This window comes from Aedes aegypti, chromosome 2, assembly GCF_002204515.2.
Source record: "Aedes aegypti strain LVP_AGWG chromosome 2, AaegL5.0 Primary Assembly, whole genome shotgun sequence".
NCBI lineage: Eukaryota > Metazoa > Arthropoda > Insecta > Diptera > Culicidae > Aedes > Aedes aegypti.
The window spans coordinates 458,107,214-458,127,021 of NC_035108.1; the positions used below are offsets into that span (position 1 = coordinate 458,107,214).

At 35.9% G+C, this 19,808-nt stretch overlaps 1 protein-coding gene across 1 annotated transcript; it reads right to left on the reverse strand.

Moving 5' to 3' along the window:
* Window positions 1-18,004: 18,004 nt before the first annotated feature.
* Window positions 18,005-19,240, reverse strand: LOC5565887 (hydroxysteroid dehydrogenase-like protein 1). Its single transcript, XM_001650229.2, has 4 exons — window positions 18,989-19,240; window positions 18,690-18,923; window positions 18,177-18,622; window positions 18,005-18,119 (listed from the first exon to the last, which is right to left on the reverse strand). Exons 1-4 carry the CDS (start codon window positions 19,131-19,133, stop codon window positions 18,024-18,026), a joined length of 921 nt encoding a protein of 306 aa, XP_001650279.2. The 5' UTR covers window positions 19,134-19,240; the 3' UTR covers window positions 18,005-18,023.
* Between the last annotated feature and the right edge of the window lie 568 nt (window positions 19,241-19,808).

A 19,808-nucleotide genomic window follows, 5' to 3' on the forward strand; every position in this document is an offset into this window, starting at 1 on the left:
GTGCTTTCTTCATCCTTGTTCAAACTGCATAGGAAGCTAAGCAGGTGATTATTTTGTTTCAGTAGATCAGCATTGGACATGTGTTAAAAAATCCTGGTTATTTATTGCAAGACCACAATTGCAATGTTGGTCTGGTCTCATAAATACTTGAGTTCACGATGTTTTGTTACTCATTGAACACATATCGAATACATACACAAAGTAGCATACTTGATTTGGTGCAATCAAATAGTTGATTTTTTTCAATTTTGTCCAAGGGACACAACACTGTGCATTGGTCACATGCCAGGCATTGGCGTAGGAACTGGGCGAGCCAGGGTGGGGGACGCCTTTCTTAGAAATTTTGGATAATAGTATATATAAAAATTTAAAAATAATAATTTGGTTGATTCAATAATAACGAAAATTTTCAAAATTATTTGACATTTTTTTTTAAAGCTTCAGTACAACAATAGTGGGAAAACCTCGCTTGTACACAGCATCAGTTTAGCGGTTCTAACTTCGGTGGATAGTGTGACACCAAAACGTTAACTGTCCGGCTGTCAATTGGCTCCCGCTAGAATATACGTTGTATACAGTAAAAGTAAAAGGCGTCAGTATCCTGCAAATTAATTTCCTTAAATTCGTATTTTCTGTATGATTCAAATGTTTTAGCCAGGGACGAAAAAAAAATCATGCTCACTATACTCAATTCACTGACATTTATTCCACCATCAAAGTAACCGTACCACCAGCAATATGATTGTACCAATGAAGATGGCACAAAAGTAGATGGACAAAACACACAACGATGCCGGTATGTCGTTGGTGTTTTTGATTATCAGAAACAGAAGAGTGTCAGTTTTAGAAAATTGATTATCAATGAGGTTCATATTAATTGTTAATATGCTGTTATACGGGTAATGACCGATCCGATGCACGGAATCGATTATATTAACGCGTTTTTAGTGTGCTTCGTGCAAAAATTACAACTTCCCGAAGCGGAATGTAAATAAAGTCAAGCTGTTTCGAATGAAAATCATTTTTGTTTCCGAGTATCATAAAGCGGTTGAGTATCAGCAGGTTAAAAACAATCTTGCGCAAGCGCTTTGCCAATCTTTGTTGTGTTGTCAAGGTGAGGATAAAAACAAATAAAAATCAACGAAGGTTCTACCCAGCAAGTATCAATGTAGGCGAGGGTAGATTGAGTATTTTCGTCCCTGGTTTTAGCATAAAGCAGCACGTTTACTGCATTTACATGTTTTTAGGGCATGCTGCTCAAGGTGTCCGGTAATGATGTAAGAGCTCTCTAAATAAATCCATACATTAACTCTTGTAATGTCCGAAAAAATAAACTGAAACACTTTTTACAATTCATACTTATTACGTGAATTCCTCCTGCAGGACAACCATTCCTCTAATGTCTACTTTTTGTCCACAAGTTGATTCCAGAATATATTGCCGGATTTAGCTTTAATTTTTTAACCTTTCAAAGTTTAAACTTTTCCTTCGCAATTTCTCCAAATATTTACTGATTCTGTCAAACTTTTGCATCTTTTACGGTAACGGAATCTGTGAAACAATTTTTATCAAAATAATTGGGAAGGGATTCATAAGGAAATTCGTAAATAAACTTGTATATATCTTCGCTAAAACATAAAGCATAAGCATTGATGACCGTACAATTCGTAGTTGCTACTCCTTGGTTGACCAGAATGCTTCAAATCAGTGTCGTCAAAATTCAGCCGAATGATACCCGATCAATGCGAAAACGAACAAAAACAAACTCCGCTAGCAAGAAGCCAATCTGACTTCGAGTGCGAATGCGACGAGAAAGAGAGTGGGTGCAACACACGCACACATTTAGTTTCACTCACTGTTGGTGTCATTTCAAAATTCAATTTCACCTAGAGGCACTGAAATTGAAAATTGAATATAAAAAATTACAAATGAATTTTATATTAGTGGTGTAAGAAAATGACAATATGATGTCTCCAGTTGATGAATCATGATTGTCTTCTAATAGAAAATACCACTTATGCATTTTGCGGATGTTTTGTGGGGTATTCTGAGGGAAATGATTTTTCTCAGTAGCGAAATTGAATTTGCTGCCACCGAATGTTAGTATGTGGATGAATATCAGTGAAGGAAAAGTAATTGAAAAACTAAATGCACGTTCTACCAGATTCGTTCATGTATTGTCAAAAAAAAAAAAACATTCACACAAAGAAGAATTCAACGATGACGGATCCTACTGAGGATCGGCGTTGTTGACTGTATATTGAAATATGCAGACACTGCTTCAAATTGCACATGGAACCAAGAGATGTAGCATGGGAGTAGCTTTCCATCTTCAATGTACAGTTTAGATTACTCAAAACATTAAAAAGTCAATAACGGTGCCGGCCACGTCCTCACGGTCATCGGGGAAGGGAATCAGTATTAGTGTGACATCAATTGTTACTAGTGACCGAGATCACCTCTGCATCTCTATTAAGTTCTTGTGAAATTCCAAAACGGAAATCCAAGAGGCTTCATGACAGTATAATGGGGAATCCAGAAATCTAAGAAGGAATTCTGCTAGATTTCAAGGATAATTTCTAAAGAAGATTGTTATGGAGCTTCCTGAGAAATTGTTTTTTCAATTCGCTCAAGAGAGATTCAAATTATCCTCTAGTAATTCACTTTCAGAGAAAAGATTACAAATCATCATTTATTTTAAGATGTTCCGTAATTCATTTGTTGTTTCTTCCTGCTTCAACATTTTTTGTTGTTTCTTCTTCCGTCACATGACGCATTCTTGAGCAACTTCGTACAAAAACATTTCCATACTTCAAAAAGCAACATTTTAAGGAATCTTAAGGAAGAAGTTTTGAAAATTTACATGATTTTTAGACGTATGGTATCTATCAGGAATTGCTCAACAAATATTCATAGTAATTCAGACATTTCCTCCAAGATTTAAATTCGACAAAATCTTATATAACGAATTTTACCATAAGACATTTTTGGCGAAGTTCTCAAAAAATACCGCCAATTTCGAATTGAATCTTGTTAAATTGTTCATTAAAATCTTGTGTAATATAAGGAGGAATCCTTTGAGTAACCTGGAAAAAACATTTGATGCTGTTTTGCAATTAGTCCTGGATATTTTTGCTGTGATTTTTTTTTCAAGCAATCCTTGAAGAATTTCTGTGTTGTTTTTTCATAAGGGCTTATCTATATTCATCGATTTCTCTTCATCGTTGCTCTCTTTGCGTTATTGCAGAAAACTGATTCTCTGTTCGTAACATATATTTATGCTGTAGGATGAAGAATCACTATATCTTGCTGCGCTTACACTTAATATTATAGATATAGCTTATTTACCGAAGTTATTAGCGAAAGAGAGAATCGATGAAGAGGAATCGCTCATGTAAGTTAAACCCTATTGAAGTAACAGCACAGATTTATTTAAGGAATCTGAAGAGAAACTTTAGGTAGAATCTTAAGGGCAAAATTGTTAAAACTGTTGGTACTCTCTCTAAAGAATTTGTGGAATAAATTACTTGGTATTCTTGAAGAAGATTTTGGTTACTGTTAATTTACACTGCGTCACAAAAACAACATTTAAGCGTGTCTCAAGGATCAAATTATGTGTCTCTAGTTAATTTGGAAAATTTGCTGAATCTGGTGCTGTTCGCAAAATTGCCTAAACACTGCTTATATTGATGTTCACATTAAATTTACACTAAGATTTTTAAATTTTTAACGATGTGCTGAAAAATTCCGAAAATAAAAAACACATAAAGTTTAACCCATCGAAGCCATATTGATTGACACTCGTAGCAAGAACGAAATTCGAGCAGTGTGATCTGTATTGGTGATAAATCCCACCTTCAATACCAAAATGTCATCGCAAGACTCGTTAGTGTCCAAACAAACTCGCAGTAACTCAACAAGTGGTAAAACCAGATCTGACTCCGACATGAGTGTGAGCGATCTCGCAAAGCTCCTAAAGTCAGAGTTCGCTATGTATCAGAAATCCACAAGTGATGAACTCAAGAGAATGAGTGACTCCTTAATTCAGTTTGCTTCGAATCAAAAAAGCTCAGAAGAGAAACTGGACAGAATGAGCAATTCTCTCTGTGTTCAAATGGAGAAGCTAAAAACCGACATTTCTGCTGATATGAAGCTGCTGCGTGAGGAAAACAGTACCACAATTCGGAATCTGACTAAATCCTTGGAGGAAGCCAAATCGGATGCAGTGACGGCTGTGGATCGAAATACGCGTATGAATGACCTGATTGTTAGTGGAGTACCTTTTACGCCTGGTGAAGATCTCTATGAATATTTTGGAATTTGGTGTCGATCCTTGGGATATGCAGACAACGACACGCCGTTGGTGGACATCAGAAGGCTTTCAAAAGGAACCCCTAAGGCTGGATCTACCAGTTTGCTATTGATCCAATTCGCTATCACGATCCATAGAAACGATTTTTTTTGCAAATTATCTGAAATCTCGCAATCTCTCGCTCTCACAAATCGGATTCTCTGTTAATCAACGCATTTTCATCAATGAAAATCTTGGAGTCGCAACCAGGGAACTACGTACGAAGGCCTTGACAATGAAGAAGAGTGGACAACTATCCGGTGTGTTCACAAGAGATGGTGTAGTCTATGTGAAGAAGGTTGGAAATGATCGTGCTGTATGTGTAAGGTCAGAACGCGAGCTAGAAGATATTGGGCAAGCTTAACCTATCCCTACACGATATTGTTTACATCCATGTTTCCTTTCCTGTGTATCCCATGACTCCCCTCCTAAAAGTCGAATGCTGTGTTGTTGCTGCTGTTGCTGTTGGAGGTGAACAATGGACGACCGGATGAATGGCTGGAACTGATGCTGCTGCAGTTTGCTGAATTTATTTAGTTTTTTGCGTCACTAGAGTGAATTTATATAAATGGTTGCTTTAGTTTATTTGATTTTCTTAACTTCTAGTATAGTATTCAATTATTATTTCCTCCTAATTGCTCTCGCGTTCTCTTATGCTTATGGCTAGTAACTCTGGTTCTCACGTCTCTACAAATGTTTGTTTGCCCGGGGTTGTACTGAAATCGGCTCTGCTTCAGGGAAAGTTTTCAGTTTGTTGTATCAACAGCCAGAGCATTTGTGCTCGTAAGATGTCTAAGCTCGATGAACTGCGTCAAATGCTTGTAATAGCGAGGGTCGATATTGTATGTGTGACAGAATCCTGGCTGAATGAAAAAACTGACAACAGTATTCTACTCATTGATGGATATCACCTAATTAGACATGATAGAGTTGGTAAGATCGGAGGAGGAATCCTTATATATGTTAAAAAAGGTATTAAATTTGATTATGTAGCTAAATCTGACAACCATTCAAGCACTCCACACACTGAATACTTAGCGATTGAGGTTTTCATTGATAATCAAAAAATACTTCTTGCTTGTTTCTATAATCCACCAGAAATAGACTGTGTTGATAGCGTTGACAATATTCAACAAAACTTCGGATCAAAGTATGAAAATACTTTATTTTTAGGAGACTTCAATACGAATCTGCTTGATCACAATTCACATAGAACGTCCAAAATATGGTCAGTTTTATCTTCATTCAATATGCATAGTTTAGGAAATGAACCAACGTTTTTCCATACTTATGGTTCTTCTCAGTTGGATCTAATGCTTTTTAGCGATGAATCAAAAGTTTTACGATTTAATCAAATTGATGCCCCGGTGTTTTCTAAGCACGATCTTATTTTTGCATCGTTTGATTTCAACATGGGTCAGAATGATAATAAATATTGTTTTCGTGACTACAACGCTCTAGAAGTTAATGGATTGGTTGAAAGCTTTAATAATATCAACTGGTCATGCTTTTATAGCACAATCGATCCAGACCATTTACTCGAGTTTTTCAACTCTGAAATTACCATTTTACACGATCAGTTTGTGCCTATTCGCACTTCATCTTCTGTTAAGAAAATTAATCAGTGGTTCAACCACACTATTAGTAAAGCAATAGTTGATAGAGATTTGGCGTACAGAACGTGGAAGAATTCAAAATCGGATAATGATCACAGTATTTTTAAACGTCTAAGAAATAAAGTAAATAAATTAATCCACGAAGCTAAGAAAAGCTACTACGCAGTTCACCTTGACCATAGTTTACCAGCACAAGAGTTATGGAGAAGACTGAAATCGATTGGGGTTGGTCGAACCAACTCATTCCTTAGTCATAGATACAGCGCTGATGAAATCAATACATATTTTGCAAGTAATTTTAGTAATCGTATCCAAGCGGCCTATTCGAGCGACAATGTGAACCATAGTCATAATGGTAATCCTATTTTAGACAATGAATTTTACTTTGATATTGTCAATGAAGTTGATGTTATTAATGCTTTACATTATGTAAAATCAAACGCTGTCGGCTTGGATTTTCTTCCTTTAAAATTCCTAAAAAATATTTGTCCATTGATTATTAAACCAATTACCCATATTTTTAATTCTATAATAATTTCTAGTAGGTTTCCCGAAGGATGGAAACAGTCGAAAATTATTCCCATAAAAAAGAAACCATCCAGTGACTTACTTAATAATTTGCGACCCATAAGCATACTCTGTGCTTTATCTAAAGTTTTCGAGCGATTGTTGAAATCACAAATATGCCGGTTTGTCGAACAAAATAAACTTATCAGCAGTTTTCAGTCAGGATATCGCCCAAAACATAGTTCGAAAACTGCAATGTTGAAAATATTTGACGATGTAGGTTTTGTTTTGGATAATGGCAAGCCTGTCGTGTTGATTCTTCTTGACTATTCTAAAGCATTTGACACCATATCACATAAGATACTGTGTAGAAAACTTCGTCATAATTTTAATTTTTCGATGCATGCAACTAATTTAATTGAATCATATCTTAAAGATAGAACACAAACCGTTTTTAGTAATGAAATGTTTTCCGCCATGATACCCATTGCATCAGGGGTACCTCAAGGATCAATTCTTGGGCCCATTTTGTTCTCCTTATACATAAATGACCTACCCAGTGTACTTAAGCATTGCAAAATACATCTTTTTGCCGATGATGTTCAGTTGTATTACGATTGCAATGACAATTCAGCTTCATCTATCTCTAGGAAAATTAATTCTGATCTAGCTAGGGTCGAAGAATGGTCGTCTAAGAATATGCTATCACTGAATATCAAAAAGACTCATGCCATTTTTATTAGCAATGCAAGAAGTAATTTATGCTTAAAACACACCATTGTTTTGAACAACGAAACCATTGAGTTCATAGATCATGCTACTAGTCTGGGGGTTATTATTGATGAAAAATTTTCTTTTGACAAGTTCATCTTAAATCAGTGTGGAAAAATTATTGCAGTCTTAAGAACATTAAATAAATCCAGCTCTTCTTTTAATGTAGAAACTAAACTAAAATTGTTTAAGAGTTTAATTTTTCCTTATTTTGTGGCGTGCGACTATCTTTTATTCGATGTTTCTTCATTTGCTCTTTCTAGATTACGAATTGCACTCAATTCATGTGTACGATTCGTTTTCAATTTGAACAGATTCTCTAGGGTTTCGCACCTGCAATATCGACTGATTGGCTGTCCTTTCGAGAAATTTGGTGAAATGAGAAGTTGCCTATTTTTCTTCAATCTTTTAACCACAAAGCAACCTGGCTATTTGTTCAATAAATTGGAACCCTTCAGAAGCAATCGATCGAGAAAGTTTAGAATATCACGATATAAAACTACAAGATATGGAAGTAGAGTTTTCAATCCCGTGAACATTTCCCGGGAAATGAGATTTCCCGGGATTCCCGTTTCCCGGGAAATGATTTCCTGTTTCCCGGGATTCCCTTATTTCCCGGGATTTCTGTATTTCCCGGGTAGTTCTATTAAAAAAAGGATTGACCGTTCATTTTCAAACCAAATCTATCGTATAATTTACTTTTCACATCCAATGACCTAACTATCCAATATTCATCTAACCAATTTGTTGTTTTTTTTTTTGTAATCAAATAGTTGTTGATAAAATGGATAGTTCTTTGGCGATATGTTGTTTTTTTCCTAAATAGATTATATGCTATACAAAATACAGGATTTTTCGAGGGATCCTCCATGAATTGAGTACGCTCATAAAGTTTTCATGGATTTAACCGTCACATTTTCTATCGTTAGACTCTAGTTGGTTTTTATTCTAGTGCTTGAAAGGTTTGATTTAATGTTGGTACAGGTCGGACTCGATTATCCGTTGTATCGATTTTTTTTAATCCGGATAATCGAATCTTCCTAATAATCGAATCACTAAAAGAAAAATTAAAATCTGCATTAAAAGAATTTAAATATTATCTTTTTTTGTTGTTTTATTTATATAATGCAGAGGCGTAGCCAGAAGTTATTTTTAGGAACATTAGGGGTCTTGGGAAGAAATTATTTTGACCGGCATACAAAAAACCTCTTTTTCAAACCCCCTCTTTTACCTACATCCAAAGTTGCAAAACCATTCATATTGTATATTGCAATACAAAATTATTTCAATGCATAAAATCTCAAAAACAAGAATATCAAAGAACAAACTCCGGATAATCGAGTCTAAAAGTCCGGAAAATCGAATCCCATATAATCGAGTCCGTCCTGTACATATTATTTGAACTTCATACGATTTGTCAAGAATAATCTCCATATGGACTCAATATTATAATTTGTGTTGTTCTGAAGCCTAGCGTACACAACAATAGGTTTTTTTGAGAAACATAAATAAATTACTTACAAAAAAGAGAATGTAGGTTTGTATGGTACCTATGGTTTGTATGGTTTACTGGTATAAAAAAATATATCAAAAATACGAATAATAAAAAAAATCATCAAAATTGCTTTATTTTCACGTTTTTGAAAATTTCCCGGGATCCCGGGATTTCCCGGGAAATGGCAAATTTATTTCCCGTTTCCCGGGAAATCAAATCCCGGGAAATTTGAAAACTCTATATGGAAGGTCGTTTTTCGTTAGAGGCGTGATGACTTGGAATCTACTACCCAATAATTTGACCCTAGAAAAATCTTATATAGCATTTAGGAGGAAATGTATTGAATACTTTAATTAGTTTGAAAATAATTTAATTAGTTTACTTAACATTGAATTGGTTGACGTGACGCCCATTTTACATGAAAATCATTTGTAACAATTATAAAAAGACGTTTGTCTTATGTTACTGATTAAATGAAATAAATAATAATAAATAATAATCCACCATGCATGCAAAATAGGACTTCAACTTTAGTTTAAGGTATAATTTGGATTAAATTTAAATTAAATCGACTTGTTCAACATACTTGCATTCTCCACACAAAATTCTTCGTTTCTTTTATATCGCAAAATACAATACTTTTGAAAATCATCGAACAAATAATTTTTAAACAGCATAAGTTATATGAATTTTGTTGGAAATAATTTTTGAACATATGCAGCTTGAAATCTATGGTAAATTAAGTAAATAAATTGCCATACAACCTGATAAACATGCATGCAAGTTTGCTGAAATCGTCGAAATCTATATTTTTAACTACCAGTATCTCAATAAATAGTCGTACTATGATATCTCTGAAAGTAGCAATGGACTCAGCTACCCTAAATTAAATAAATAAGTATTTAGTTGTATCTTGCTGCTTAAGACAAAAATGTATTCCGCAGTGTTATTATTGATACTATTATTAATCAGTAATGAACAACTGGATGATATTTCAACCAACATTTGTAATTTATGAGTAATAAGTACGCAGAGGAATTTAAGTCGATTTGATACAGACTCTTCGAGAAATTTTCTGGTAAGATAAGAAAGCCTAAAACACTGCAGGAAAAATCAGTTGAACAATAACTATTAATCCAGGGAAATATTTTCCGAGGGAATGCCAGGAGAAACTGGTGAAAGAGTTCTTGAAGAATGCACTGGAAAAGTACGGAAATAATTCGATACCTGAAAAATGCGTGGATGCATCACAAAGGGATATTTCTCTTGAGTTTTTTGGAACACACAAAATGACAAATCAATAAGATCAATACTAAGGAGATTGGGCAAATCTGGGCCTGGAATGTACACCTATAAACAACCTCATCAGTACAAATGCGAATGGTTATTTGAATACGTAGTTTACATGTTTCAAGTGTAAACATCGCTGAAAAAATCTCGCTCGCTCTGTATACTGCATACGTGGTTGTTAAGGGTCGCATCTGTTCCTACAATATTCAATCGGTCATAAGTTAAAAAAATGTCAATCATTTTCGTGTTGTAAGTTGATGTGCGCCCAAGGGAACTGTTTTATAATTAGTGCCTATCTTATATTATCTCCTTGAGAACCCTTGAGATCCTTTATGCAAGCATTACAGATAGAGGAATAGATATATAGAAACACACTCGTCCTAAGGCATATAACCCCTTGGCTCCACGTCTCCGGCAGCTGTTATGTCTCCCAGATTCTGAGACTATCAGCCGATGCAGCCAAGGGACCAGCTTTTCCATGGCCATCTTGATTAGTTCCACTCATATATCTACCACCCTTACCACTGCCTAGTAATTCTTTAGCTGTTGAACGGCTTCTTCAACTTCCCTCAAAGTGGGAGCTGGCTGGTTGCTATCGTCCAAAATTCCAACGTATTCATTTTCTCCACTGCCTTGAAAACCAGTTACTGTGCTCTCAGCACCATTCAAATGCTCATCGTAGTGCTATTTCCACCTTTCAATCACCTCGCCTCCGTCAAAAAATGGAAGCATATACTTTTATAGTTCAATTCACAGCATGAAATCTTGGAACAGACTGTTGCTTTCACATCTCTCTATGATGTCTATGATGCTCCTCGTTCTTCTCCTTCAGAAAAATTCTCAAGTGGTGCCTCAGCAAGCAAAACGTCTTCAGGCAACGTTTTCTCGAGATGGTCGTAGGCTGTAGGAACATCCGTCTACTTCAATCGCAGAATGCCATATCGAGGCGGGCTTCAGTACCATTCGTCGGGGTTTGAGAAGCGGTCCTACTCGCGTTCAAGCTGCATATGAAATGAGTCCTTGTCATCATCAGTGTAATTGATCAACTGTTTAACCTCAACCTGCACATTCTTTCGATGATCGGCCTCCCTCCAATCACGTGTTTATGCATGAAGATAAAACTGCGATAACCTTGTGCCGTTTTCCACCGTTAGAACAATCACGCTAATGCTGTGTACAGTAACCTATTGTCAGTGTTGTGCAAAATACACCGCAAAAAAGAGTTAAAAACGGATATAATATAGGAATTTCTTCCTGAAAAAAAACCGCCAATTTAGGCAATCATATTTCTAGCACACTGGAACAAGAAAATACGATCCTATCTCCGCATACCTTAAGGATTCACATACCAGCAACTCAAAACGTCCTGATAAATGTTTCGAATCACAACATTTTTCAAAAGTTTATGATCATAATATAAACATACATAAGCACCCTCGCGCATGAATTCAAATATGTGTGCAAGAAAACATGATAGTAGAAAATTATCCAAAACACTCTCTTTCTTACATTGTTCCAGTACACATAACGTTTTTCTCGCATGACGAATATTTTTGACCCTATGTCAACTATTTCTTGTCTCATTTAGATCTTTCAAGTGATGTATGGGTCATCTGTGTACAATCCGGGACCAAACTCTATACATTTTTTCCCAATTTCCTTTATTCTCCATTGGTTCATCGATTGGTTTTCGGCGAGAAATAAACACAAATTTTATTTGCCAGACTGTCCGGACGTTTCGGTCGATTTACTGGCTTTCGACCATCTTCTGCGGACTCTAAAATATATTTTTAATTTAAAAAACACATAAAATACATCAAAAATAAAAACTCACAATCTTCCAGCCGTTTGTTTACATTCGACGGCTATTACTTTTACACTAATTACAGTCCCTACATACATTACATACAAACATATCTTTTACATACATACATATTTTCGTTAGGTGCTAGGGGTGGATTTAAGCTTATTGATAATAGAGTTGTACGCTGTTTTGAAATTTGCGGAATCTCTTTGTATGTTGACAACATTTTCATCGCCCCTTATCTTTATGTAAAAAGTCTCTGTTATTAGTCTAGTGTAGCTGTTCGTAACTTTGTCAAGAATTTTTGTCTTGTCAAAATCGAAAACATGTCCTTCTTCTACAGCGTGTTGTGTCAGACCAGTGCCGGAAATATTTCTTGTTTTTACATTGTACTTATGCTGGTTTAAACGCTTATATAAAAACTGACTCGTTTCGCCAATGTAAGATTTCTCACATGCACCACATGGTATTTCGTAAACTAGGTTTATGTTTCTATTTTTGGTTATTTTGTCTTTTGTTTTTGTGAATAGTCTATCTTTAATTTTGTCAACTGGTCTATAAGCTATTTTAAAGTCATGTTGTCGTAAATATCTAGACAGTTTTTCTCCTAAACCTTCAATGTATGGTATTGTTATAAAGTTGTTAGTAGCGTTTTGATTGTCTTGTAACGTGTTATACATTTTGTGTAGTCTTTCCCTTATAACTTTTTCCACAAGATAACAAGGGTAGTTATTATTCGCAAGAATTTGTTTAACAGTTTTTAACGTGTCTGTTCTATACTTAGCGTGCGTCAATTTCAATGCTCTATCTACTAATGCTACTATTGTGTTATTTTTATGTATAAAAGGGCTAACAGAGGTGAAGTCTAAATATCTACCATTCACATCTTTTGGAATCCATTCGGTTGTTATTGTGTCATTTTCGCGTCGTACGATCATATCTAAAAACTTTAGTTTCCCTTCTACTTCCATTTCCACTGTGAATTGCAACCGTTGATGGAACCCGTTGAATTCATCCAATATTGCTGTCACTTCCTCTTCTCTCGCACACAGCAGACAGTCATCCACATATCGTCTGAAAAACCGGGGTACTATTCCCCGAACCCGTAGTTTCTCTAATGCGGATTTTTCAATTCTCTCCAAGACGATATTTGCAACGACCGGCGAAATTGGAGAACCCATTGGAATGCCGAATTTTTGTCTGTAAAACTTTCCCTTGTACTGGAAAAACGTGGAATCCAGTACAATTTGAACCATTTCTGTAAAGCTTTCTTCATCCAGTGTAGTATGTTCCCTTATTTCTGCCCACCTCAGGCGTATCGATTCAAGCGCGAAATCGACCGGTACATTGGTGAAGAGAGAAACCACGTCCAGAGAAAACAACACATTCTGCTCCGTTATTTGCTGTTCACGCATCTCTTCTGCAAACTGGAAACTGTTTACGATGTGATGTTCGGATTTGCCAGTCACGTGGTTGAGTATTTTGGACAAATACTTAGACATCTTATACGTAGCCGTCCCGATCGCAGAGTTAATGATCCGCAGAGGTCTGCCGTCTTTATGAGTCTTTGGTAGACCGTACACACGGGGCGGGTTGCAGTTGAAAACCTTCAGCTGGGTTCTCTCAGTGTCTCGAATGAAACCTCGGGACGGCTACGTATAAGATGTCTAAGTATTTGTCCAAAATACTCAACCACGTGACTGGCAAATCCGAACATCACATCGTAAACAGTTTCCAGTTTGCAGAAGAGATGCGTGAACAGCAAATAACGGAGCAGAATGTGTTGTTTTCTCTGGACGTGGTTTCTCTCTTCACCAATGTACCGGTCGATTTCGCGCTTGAATCGATACGCCTGAGGTGGGCAGAAATAAGGGAACATACTACACTGGATGAAGAAAGCTTTACAGAAATGGTTCAAATTGTACTGGATTCCACGTTTTTCCAGTACAAGGGAAAGTTTTACAGACAAAAATTCGGCATTCCAATGGGTTCTCCAATTTCGCCGGTCGTTGCAAATATCGTCTTGGAGAGAATAGAAAAATCCGCATTAGAGAAACTACGGGTTCGGGGAATAGTACCCCGGTTTTTCAGACGATATGTGGATGACTGTCTGCTGTGTGCGAGAGAAGAGGAAGTGACAGCAATATTGGATGAATTCAACGGGTTCCATCAACGGTTGCAATTCACAGTGGAAATGGAAGTAGAAGGGAAACTAAAGTATTTAGATATGATCGTACGACGCGAAAATGACACAATAACAACCGAATGGATTCCAAAAGATGTGAATGGTAGATATTTAGACTTCACCTCTGTTAGCCCTTTTATACATAAAAATAACACAATAGTAGCATTAGTAGATAGAGCATTGAAATTGACGCACGCTAAGTATAGAACAGACACGTTAAAAACTGTTAAACAAATTCTTGCGAATAATAACTACCCTTGTTATCTTGTGGAAAAAGTTATAAGGGAAAGACTACACAAAATGTATAACACGTTACAAGACAATCAAAACGCTACTAACAACTTTATAACAATACCATACATTGAAGGTTTAGGAGAAAAACTGTCTAGATATTTACGACAACATGACTTTAAAATAGCTTATAGACCAGTTGACAAAATTAAAGATAGACTATTCACAAAAACAAAAGACAAAACAACCAAAAATAGAAACATAAACCTAGTTTACGAAATACCATGTGGTGCATGTGAGAAATCTTACATTGGCGAAACGAGTCAGTTTTTATATAAGCGTTTAAACCAGCATAAGTACAATGTAAAAACAAGAAATATTTCCGGCACTGGTCTGACACAACACGCTGTAGAAGAAGGACATGTTTTCGATTTTGACAAGACAAAAATTCTTGACAAAGTTACGAACAGCTACACTAGACTAATAACAGAGACTTTTTACATAAAGATAAGGGGCGATGAAAATGTTGTCAACATACAAAGAGATTCCGCAAATTTCAAAACAGCGTACAACTCTATTATCAATAAGCTTAAATCCACCCCTAGCACCTAACGAAAATATGTATGTATGTAAAAGATATGTTTGTATGTAATGTATGTAGGGACTGTAATTAGTGTAAAAGTAATAGCCGTCGAATGTAAACAAACGGCTGGAAGATTGTGAGTTTTTATTTTTGATGTATTTTATGTGTTTTTTAAATTAAAAATATATTTTAGAGTCCGCAGAAGATGGTCGAAAGCCAGTAAATCGACCGAAACGTCCGGACAGTCTGGCAAATAAAATTTGTGTTTATTTCTCGCCGAAAACCAATCGATGAACCAATGGAGAATCAAGTTCGCGGCGATTGAACCATAGAAACCAATTTCCTTTATGCAAACTATGACATTCGTGAAAATCATGATTATTGCAACCGACATTTTTTCGGTAAACCAAGAATTCGCTTCGTTAGGCACATATCACTTGAGCCTTCTTTAGGAGCCGTAACATAGTTGTGAAGATATGATATGCATCGGTATATCGTATACGTAAGGACAGTCATTTGCTCATAGCATGCTCAGCACAGAATCACTACAATCAGTGGTCCCACTTTGAATTTCGTAGCAAAATTTACATTTTCCCGATAATGCCATTTCTTGATTCTAACACCCCATTCTTTATTCAACTGCAATGAATTTATTTAAATTTATCATAAACCTTGCCAATACGAGGTAAAAATATGTTAACATCATTAAACTCGTTTTTTTCGATTACATATTTTGGAACATGAGACAATTATGCGTGTAATGGTAGCACAGTACTGTAATACAAAAGTACGAAATGGGGATTTTTTGTTATTTCGAAAGGTCTCAGATTTTCATGAAACTTTTTCCACCATATCGGAAAAACAAAGATTTTTTATCAAAGCAATTGCAAATTTTCTAAAACATCTGAAAAAAGATATGGGATTGGTTTTTATGAAGTATAAGTCGGAATGGATGATAATTTTCATGAAAAATTTCACCGCTAAGAAAAACTGAAAAAAACTGTTTCTGCCTCAATTTTTCATTGCACTGAAGAGGGATTTTTTCTTTTCTATTCAACAAATAAGATAATTATTACTTGTGTTTAATTTTTTTTTATTCAATTATTCAGTATATAACTTACATTTTCATCTTAATACTATCTATTTTTTCAACCGGGATGATTGTTTTTGGTTGCTAACTCCAGAAGATTTTCGTTTCTTTGTATTATTAAGAACAAAGCATGCTGTATTTTCTTGGTTTTCATGTGCATTTGAGAATTCACTAGCGAAAATGCTTCGTTCGTCTTTTGGTCTAAATGAATGATATTTTTTTTGTTCCAGGAATTGGAACAAGGTTAGAAAATCTTTCCTGAAGAAATTTTTCAGCCTCTGAATAGTCATTTTCAGTTGAATAGATAAATTTCCAATCTTTTTTAAATTGGTTTTAAATTTTTTAATGTCAAATTTCAAAAATGTATGCAACCATGAAAATGATTTTAAAATTAAAGCAGAATGGCACTTTTTCCCAACCTCACATGAGAAAGGTCCTTGTGATAGTATCGGTGGCAACATTAAGCGAATGTCTAGAGATGCTAGTATTAGAAAGTTAGCGGAAATTAATAACGCCAAACATTTTTTCGACTGGGCTGTGTCGCAAAAGGTGAAAGACCAATTTAAAAAAGATTGGAAATTTATCTATTCAACTGAAAATGACTATTCAGAGGCTGAAAAAATTCTTCAGGAAAGATTTTCTAACCTTGTTCCAATTCCTGGAACAAAAAATAGACTAAGACTAAGATATTTGTAATTCATACATTTCCATGGTTTTTCTACCAGGGTGAAACTAGTAAAACACATTTGATGTTCTACCGGAAATTTCATATTTCCATATTCTACTGTACTAATTTCCATTTGTGAAAGCTATCACAATGGAACATTTTTAATTTTGAACTAGATTGAGAACGATTCAGTTAAAATTCAATCTCCTCATCTATTATGCACGACTTTTCAAGTGTTTTATTTATAAAGATAATTTGTTCCACACAACATTCACGAAGTGATGTAAATATAGTCAAATTTGAGTAATATTACAATTTTTTGGACTTTTCCGATTATTCTATTTATATAATACTAAACTTTCCTATGTTTGCGGGGAACGCATTTTGTACGCTGGGCCCCTGTCAATAAATCTGACCCGAGCCCCCCCCGAAGCCCAAATCCGGCACTGAAACCACCGCAAACAAAGCAGCGAACTTCAAAGAATACAATTTTATAGTTAGAATGGTAAAAAAGACATGACAGGTTGAGCTTTATTTTTATTTATTTATTTTTTTTTTTTGAGTTTTGAGCCGCCATAATGTACTTGCGACCAAATAATCTTTCAAAAAGAATCTTAACAAAGAACTCGATGTCCATTCAACAAAATTTCATTTTAAAAGTCTTAATTCGACGAAAAGACATCCAAGAAAATGAGTTTCAACCAAGTGTCCAAGTCCAGTGTATGACTGCGAACTATGCATACAATCAAAACCAACACATCTCAAGCTTCAAGAAAATACCGAACATCGACGCAAAGCGCACCCGGTCGGATCAGCGCACTGCACTCTGAAGGCGTGTGCGCTTATCACGTTTTCGCAATTTGCACAAAAGCTGCAATTATTTTTGGCTTATGCTATTATCGTTTGCAGCGAGCGATAGCAACCGTCGTCCCATTCAAAACGAGTGCACTCTGTGTACATTACCGGGAACCGTATGTGTGAGCGCTGCAGGGATGAGCGTGCATCCGTTGATAATCGTTCAAATCTGCCCATTTTCGACGTCTTTTGTGCAGCATAATTTGAAAGGCACGATCGTACGCGCAATAGCTTGATTATCGCCAACCACACGTTAGAAAAGGTGGAGATGTGGTCTTCTTCTCCTTCTTGGCATTACGTCCTTACTGGGCCAGAGCCTGCTTCTCAGCAATGAGCACTTCCACAGTTATTAAATAAAAGCTTTCTTTGTCAAAGTTGCCATTTTTGCATTCGTATATTGTGTGGCAGGTACGACGATAGTCTATACACAGGGAAATCAAGGAAATTTCCATTGCGATATCTGTGTTTTATATATCAACCCGCAATTTTAAAAGTGAAAATTGGACTGATATAATTGAGAATAAGGTACTTCATGAGAAAATTAGAATAATTCATTATGTCAATTTTGGCTTTTGGTTTTATTTATTTTCATTTATTTTCGCTGCAGCGTATTTAATGAAAAAATGAAGCAGTCTACACAATATATCTCTTGGTATCAGATTGCTGGCTGTGAGCTAAAAAAGAAATTTTAATGAAAACTGACAAGCATAAACCTTAAAATTCCAGCTCACCATTATCCCATGCATCCAGTATCCAGTTGTTCTGGTGGATTTGCCGATGGTCATTGTTAGAAACTTTCCAAAGGAATCAAGGTTCGCGCACACCAGTGCACCCAGAGTCGTCCTGGCAAAATCCTCCGTCAAGCTAGTCCTTACAAATAATGGCGTTACGGTTTGACATTCTACTCCAAAGGGGCGTAACTCTTCCCGCATAGCGTCACTGAAGCTCAACATGAACGCCTTCGATGCACCGTACATCAAACAGATTGGCACCGGGGTTAATCCGAATGCCGAGGAGATATTGATGACCAAGCCACGCCCCCGTTGTTTCATCTGAGGCAACACAATTCGGCTCATCATAACGGCTGCATTGATGTTAACGTTGACGAAACGCTCATAGCTCTCGATTTCAATGGTTTCAAAGTATGCTTTGTCATGAGTGATGCCAACGTTATTCACTGAAGAAAATATTTACATTAAACTCGTTTTGAGCACTTCAAATATTCCACGAGAAAATGTTTTTACCCAGAACGCCAATCTCCATGTTAATAAGTTTTTCTTCAATCAACTTGTACACTCCGAATCCTTCCGAGAAATCTATCGGAATCTTCTTAACCTGGACACCATACTGTTGCTGGATTTCTTTCGACGTTTGCTCTAATTGTTCATCATTTATGGCAATGATCGCAACGTTAAGACCTTTCTGCGCAAAGAACCTAGCGTACTGTAGTCCAATTCCATTCGATCCTCCAGTGATGACTACAAAAAAGATAAACTGAAAATTCAATCACACAATCAAAAAAAAAAACGCCATGTCATCTTACCGGCCCATTTCCCGTATCGTCGAACGTAGTCCACTCCTTCCGATCGTTGCTTCCAAAGGCCCCAGCAAAGTTCAAACAGTGATTTGAAGGTGCCATAGCTCCACAGCAGCAGCGCTGCGATTCCGATCAGTGAGAGTACTTCCATAGCGTTCGACGTTTGTATTCTATACTGAGAAGCAGCGAGTGCGCGTAATACTATCTAAGTGCTCAACCTTCACCGGCAGTGACAGTGCATCGGCACACGAGGTGAAACGCGCCACGGTGCTTCCCAGACTGTTGTTATCAGAAAAAAAAATCCATCAAAAGATCTCACTAGTCAATTTTTATGGCTAATCTGCATGTTCGGACCAAATTTGAAAAATAATGTGAAGTACGTTTCAAAGCTACAATGGAATTCGCTGGTTCAAGTTCATTTTTAGCAACATCATCGAAATTTGCAGTTGTCAAAAGCGGTACATGCCAAAACCATAACCCATTTTTCTGATTTTATTTTATAATACCATTTTGATTCAAATTCCAGACACTTTACTTTGTATGGGAATCATTTTACAAAAAAAAGTTAATAAGTTGATTTAATTTGTCCATTTAACCTAATTGCAAAGTACATGTATTATTTTGTTATAATTTGACAAAAATCCATGATTTTGCTTACATTCATCAATTGAACGTTGAGAAAATTTTGGTTTAGCACATTTGAAAGAAATCGTTTGAGGAGTCTAGAAAAATATTTTGGTTGCATACAGTGTTGCCGTAAATACTTATTCTCTATTTTAAAACTTGAAATCAGTTTTTCGTCGAATGAGTATTTTCTGATTTCAAA

Bases quoted from the DNA above. Each gene is read 5' to 3' on its own strand.
- LOC5565887 (XM_001650229.2), bottom strand. From the start codon at position 19,133: ATGGAAGTACTCTCACTGATCGGAATCGCAGCGCTGCTGCTGTGGAGC. The intron at 18,924-18,988 runs GTAAGATGACAT...TCTTTTTTGTAG, and splicing joins ACGATACGGGAAATGGGCCG to TCATCACTGGAGGATCGAAT. The intron at 18,623-18,689 runs GTAAAAACATTT...TATTTTCTTCAG, and splicing joins CATGGAGATTGGCGTTCTGG to TGAATAACGTTGGCATCACT.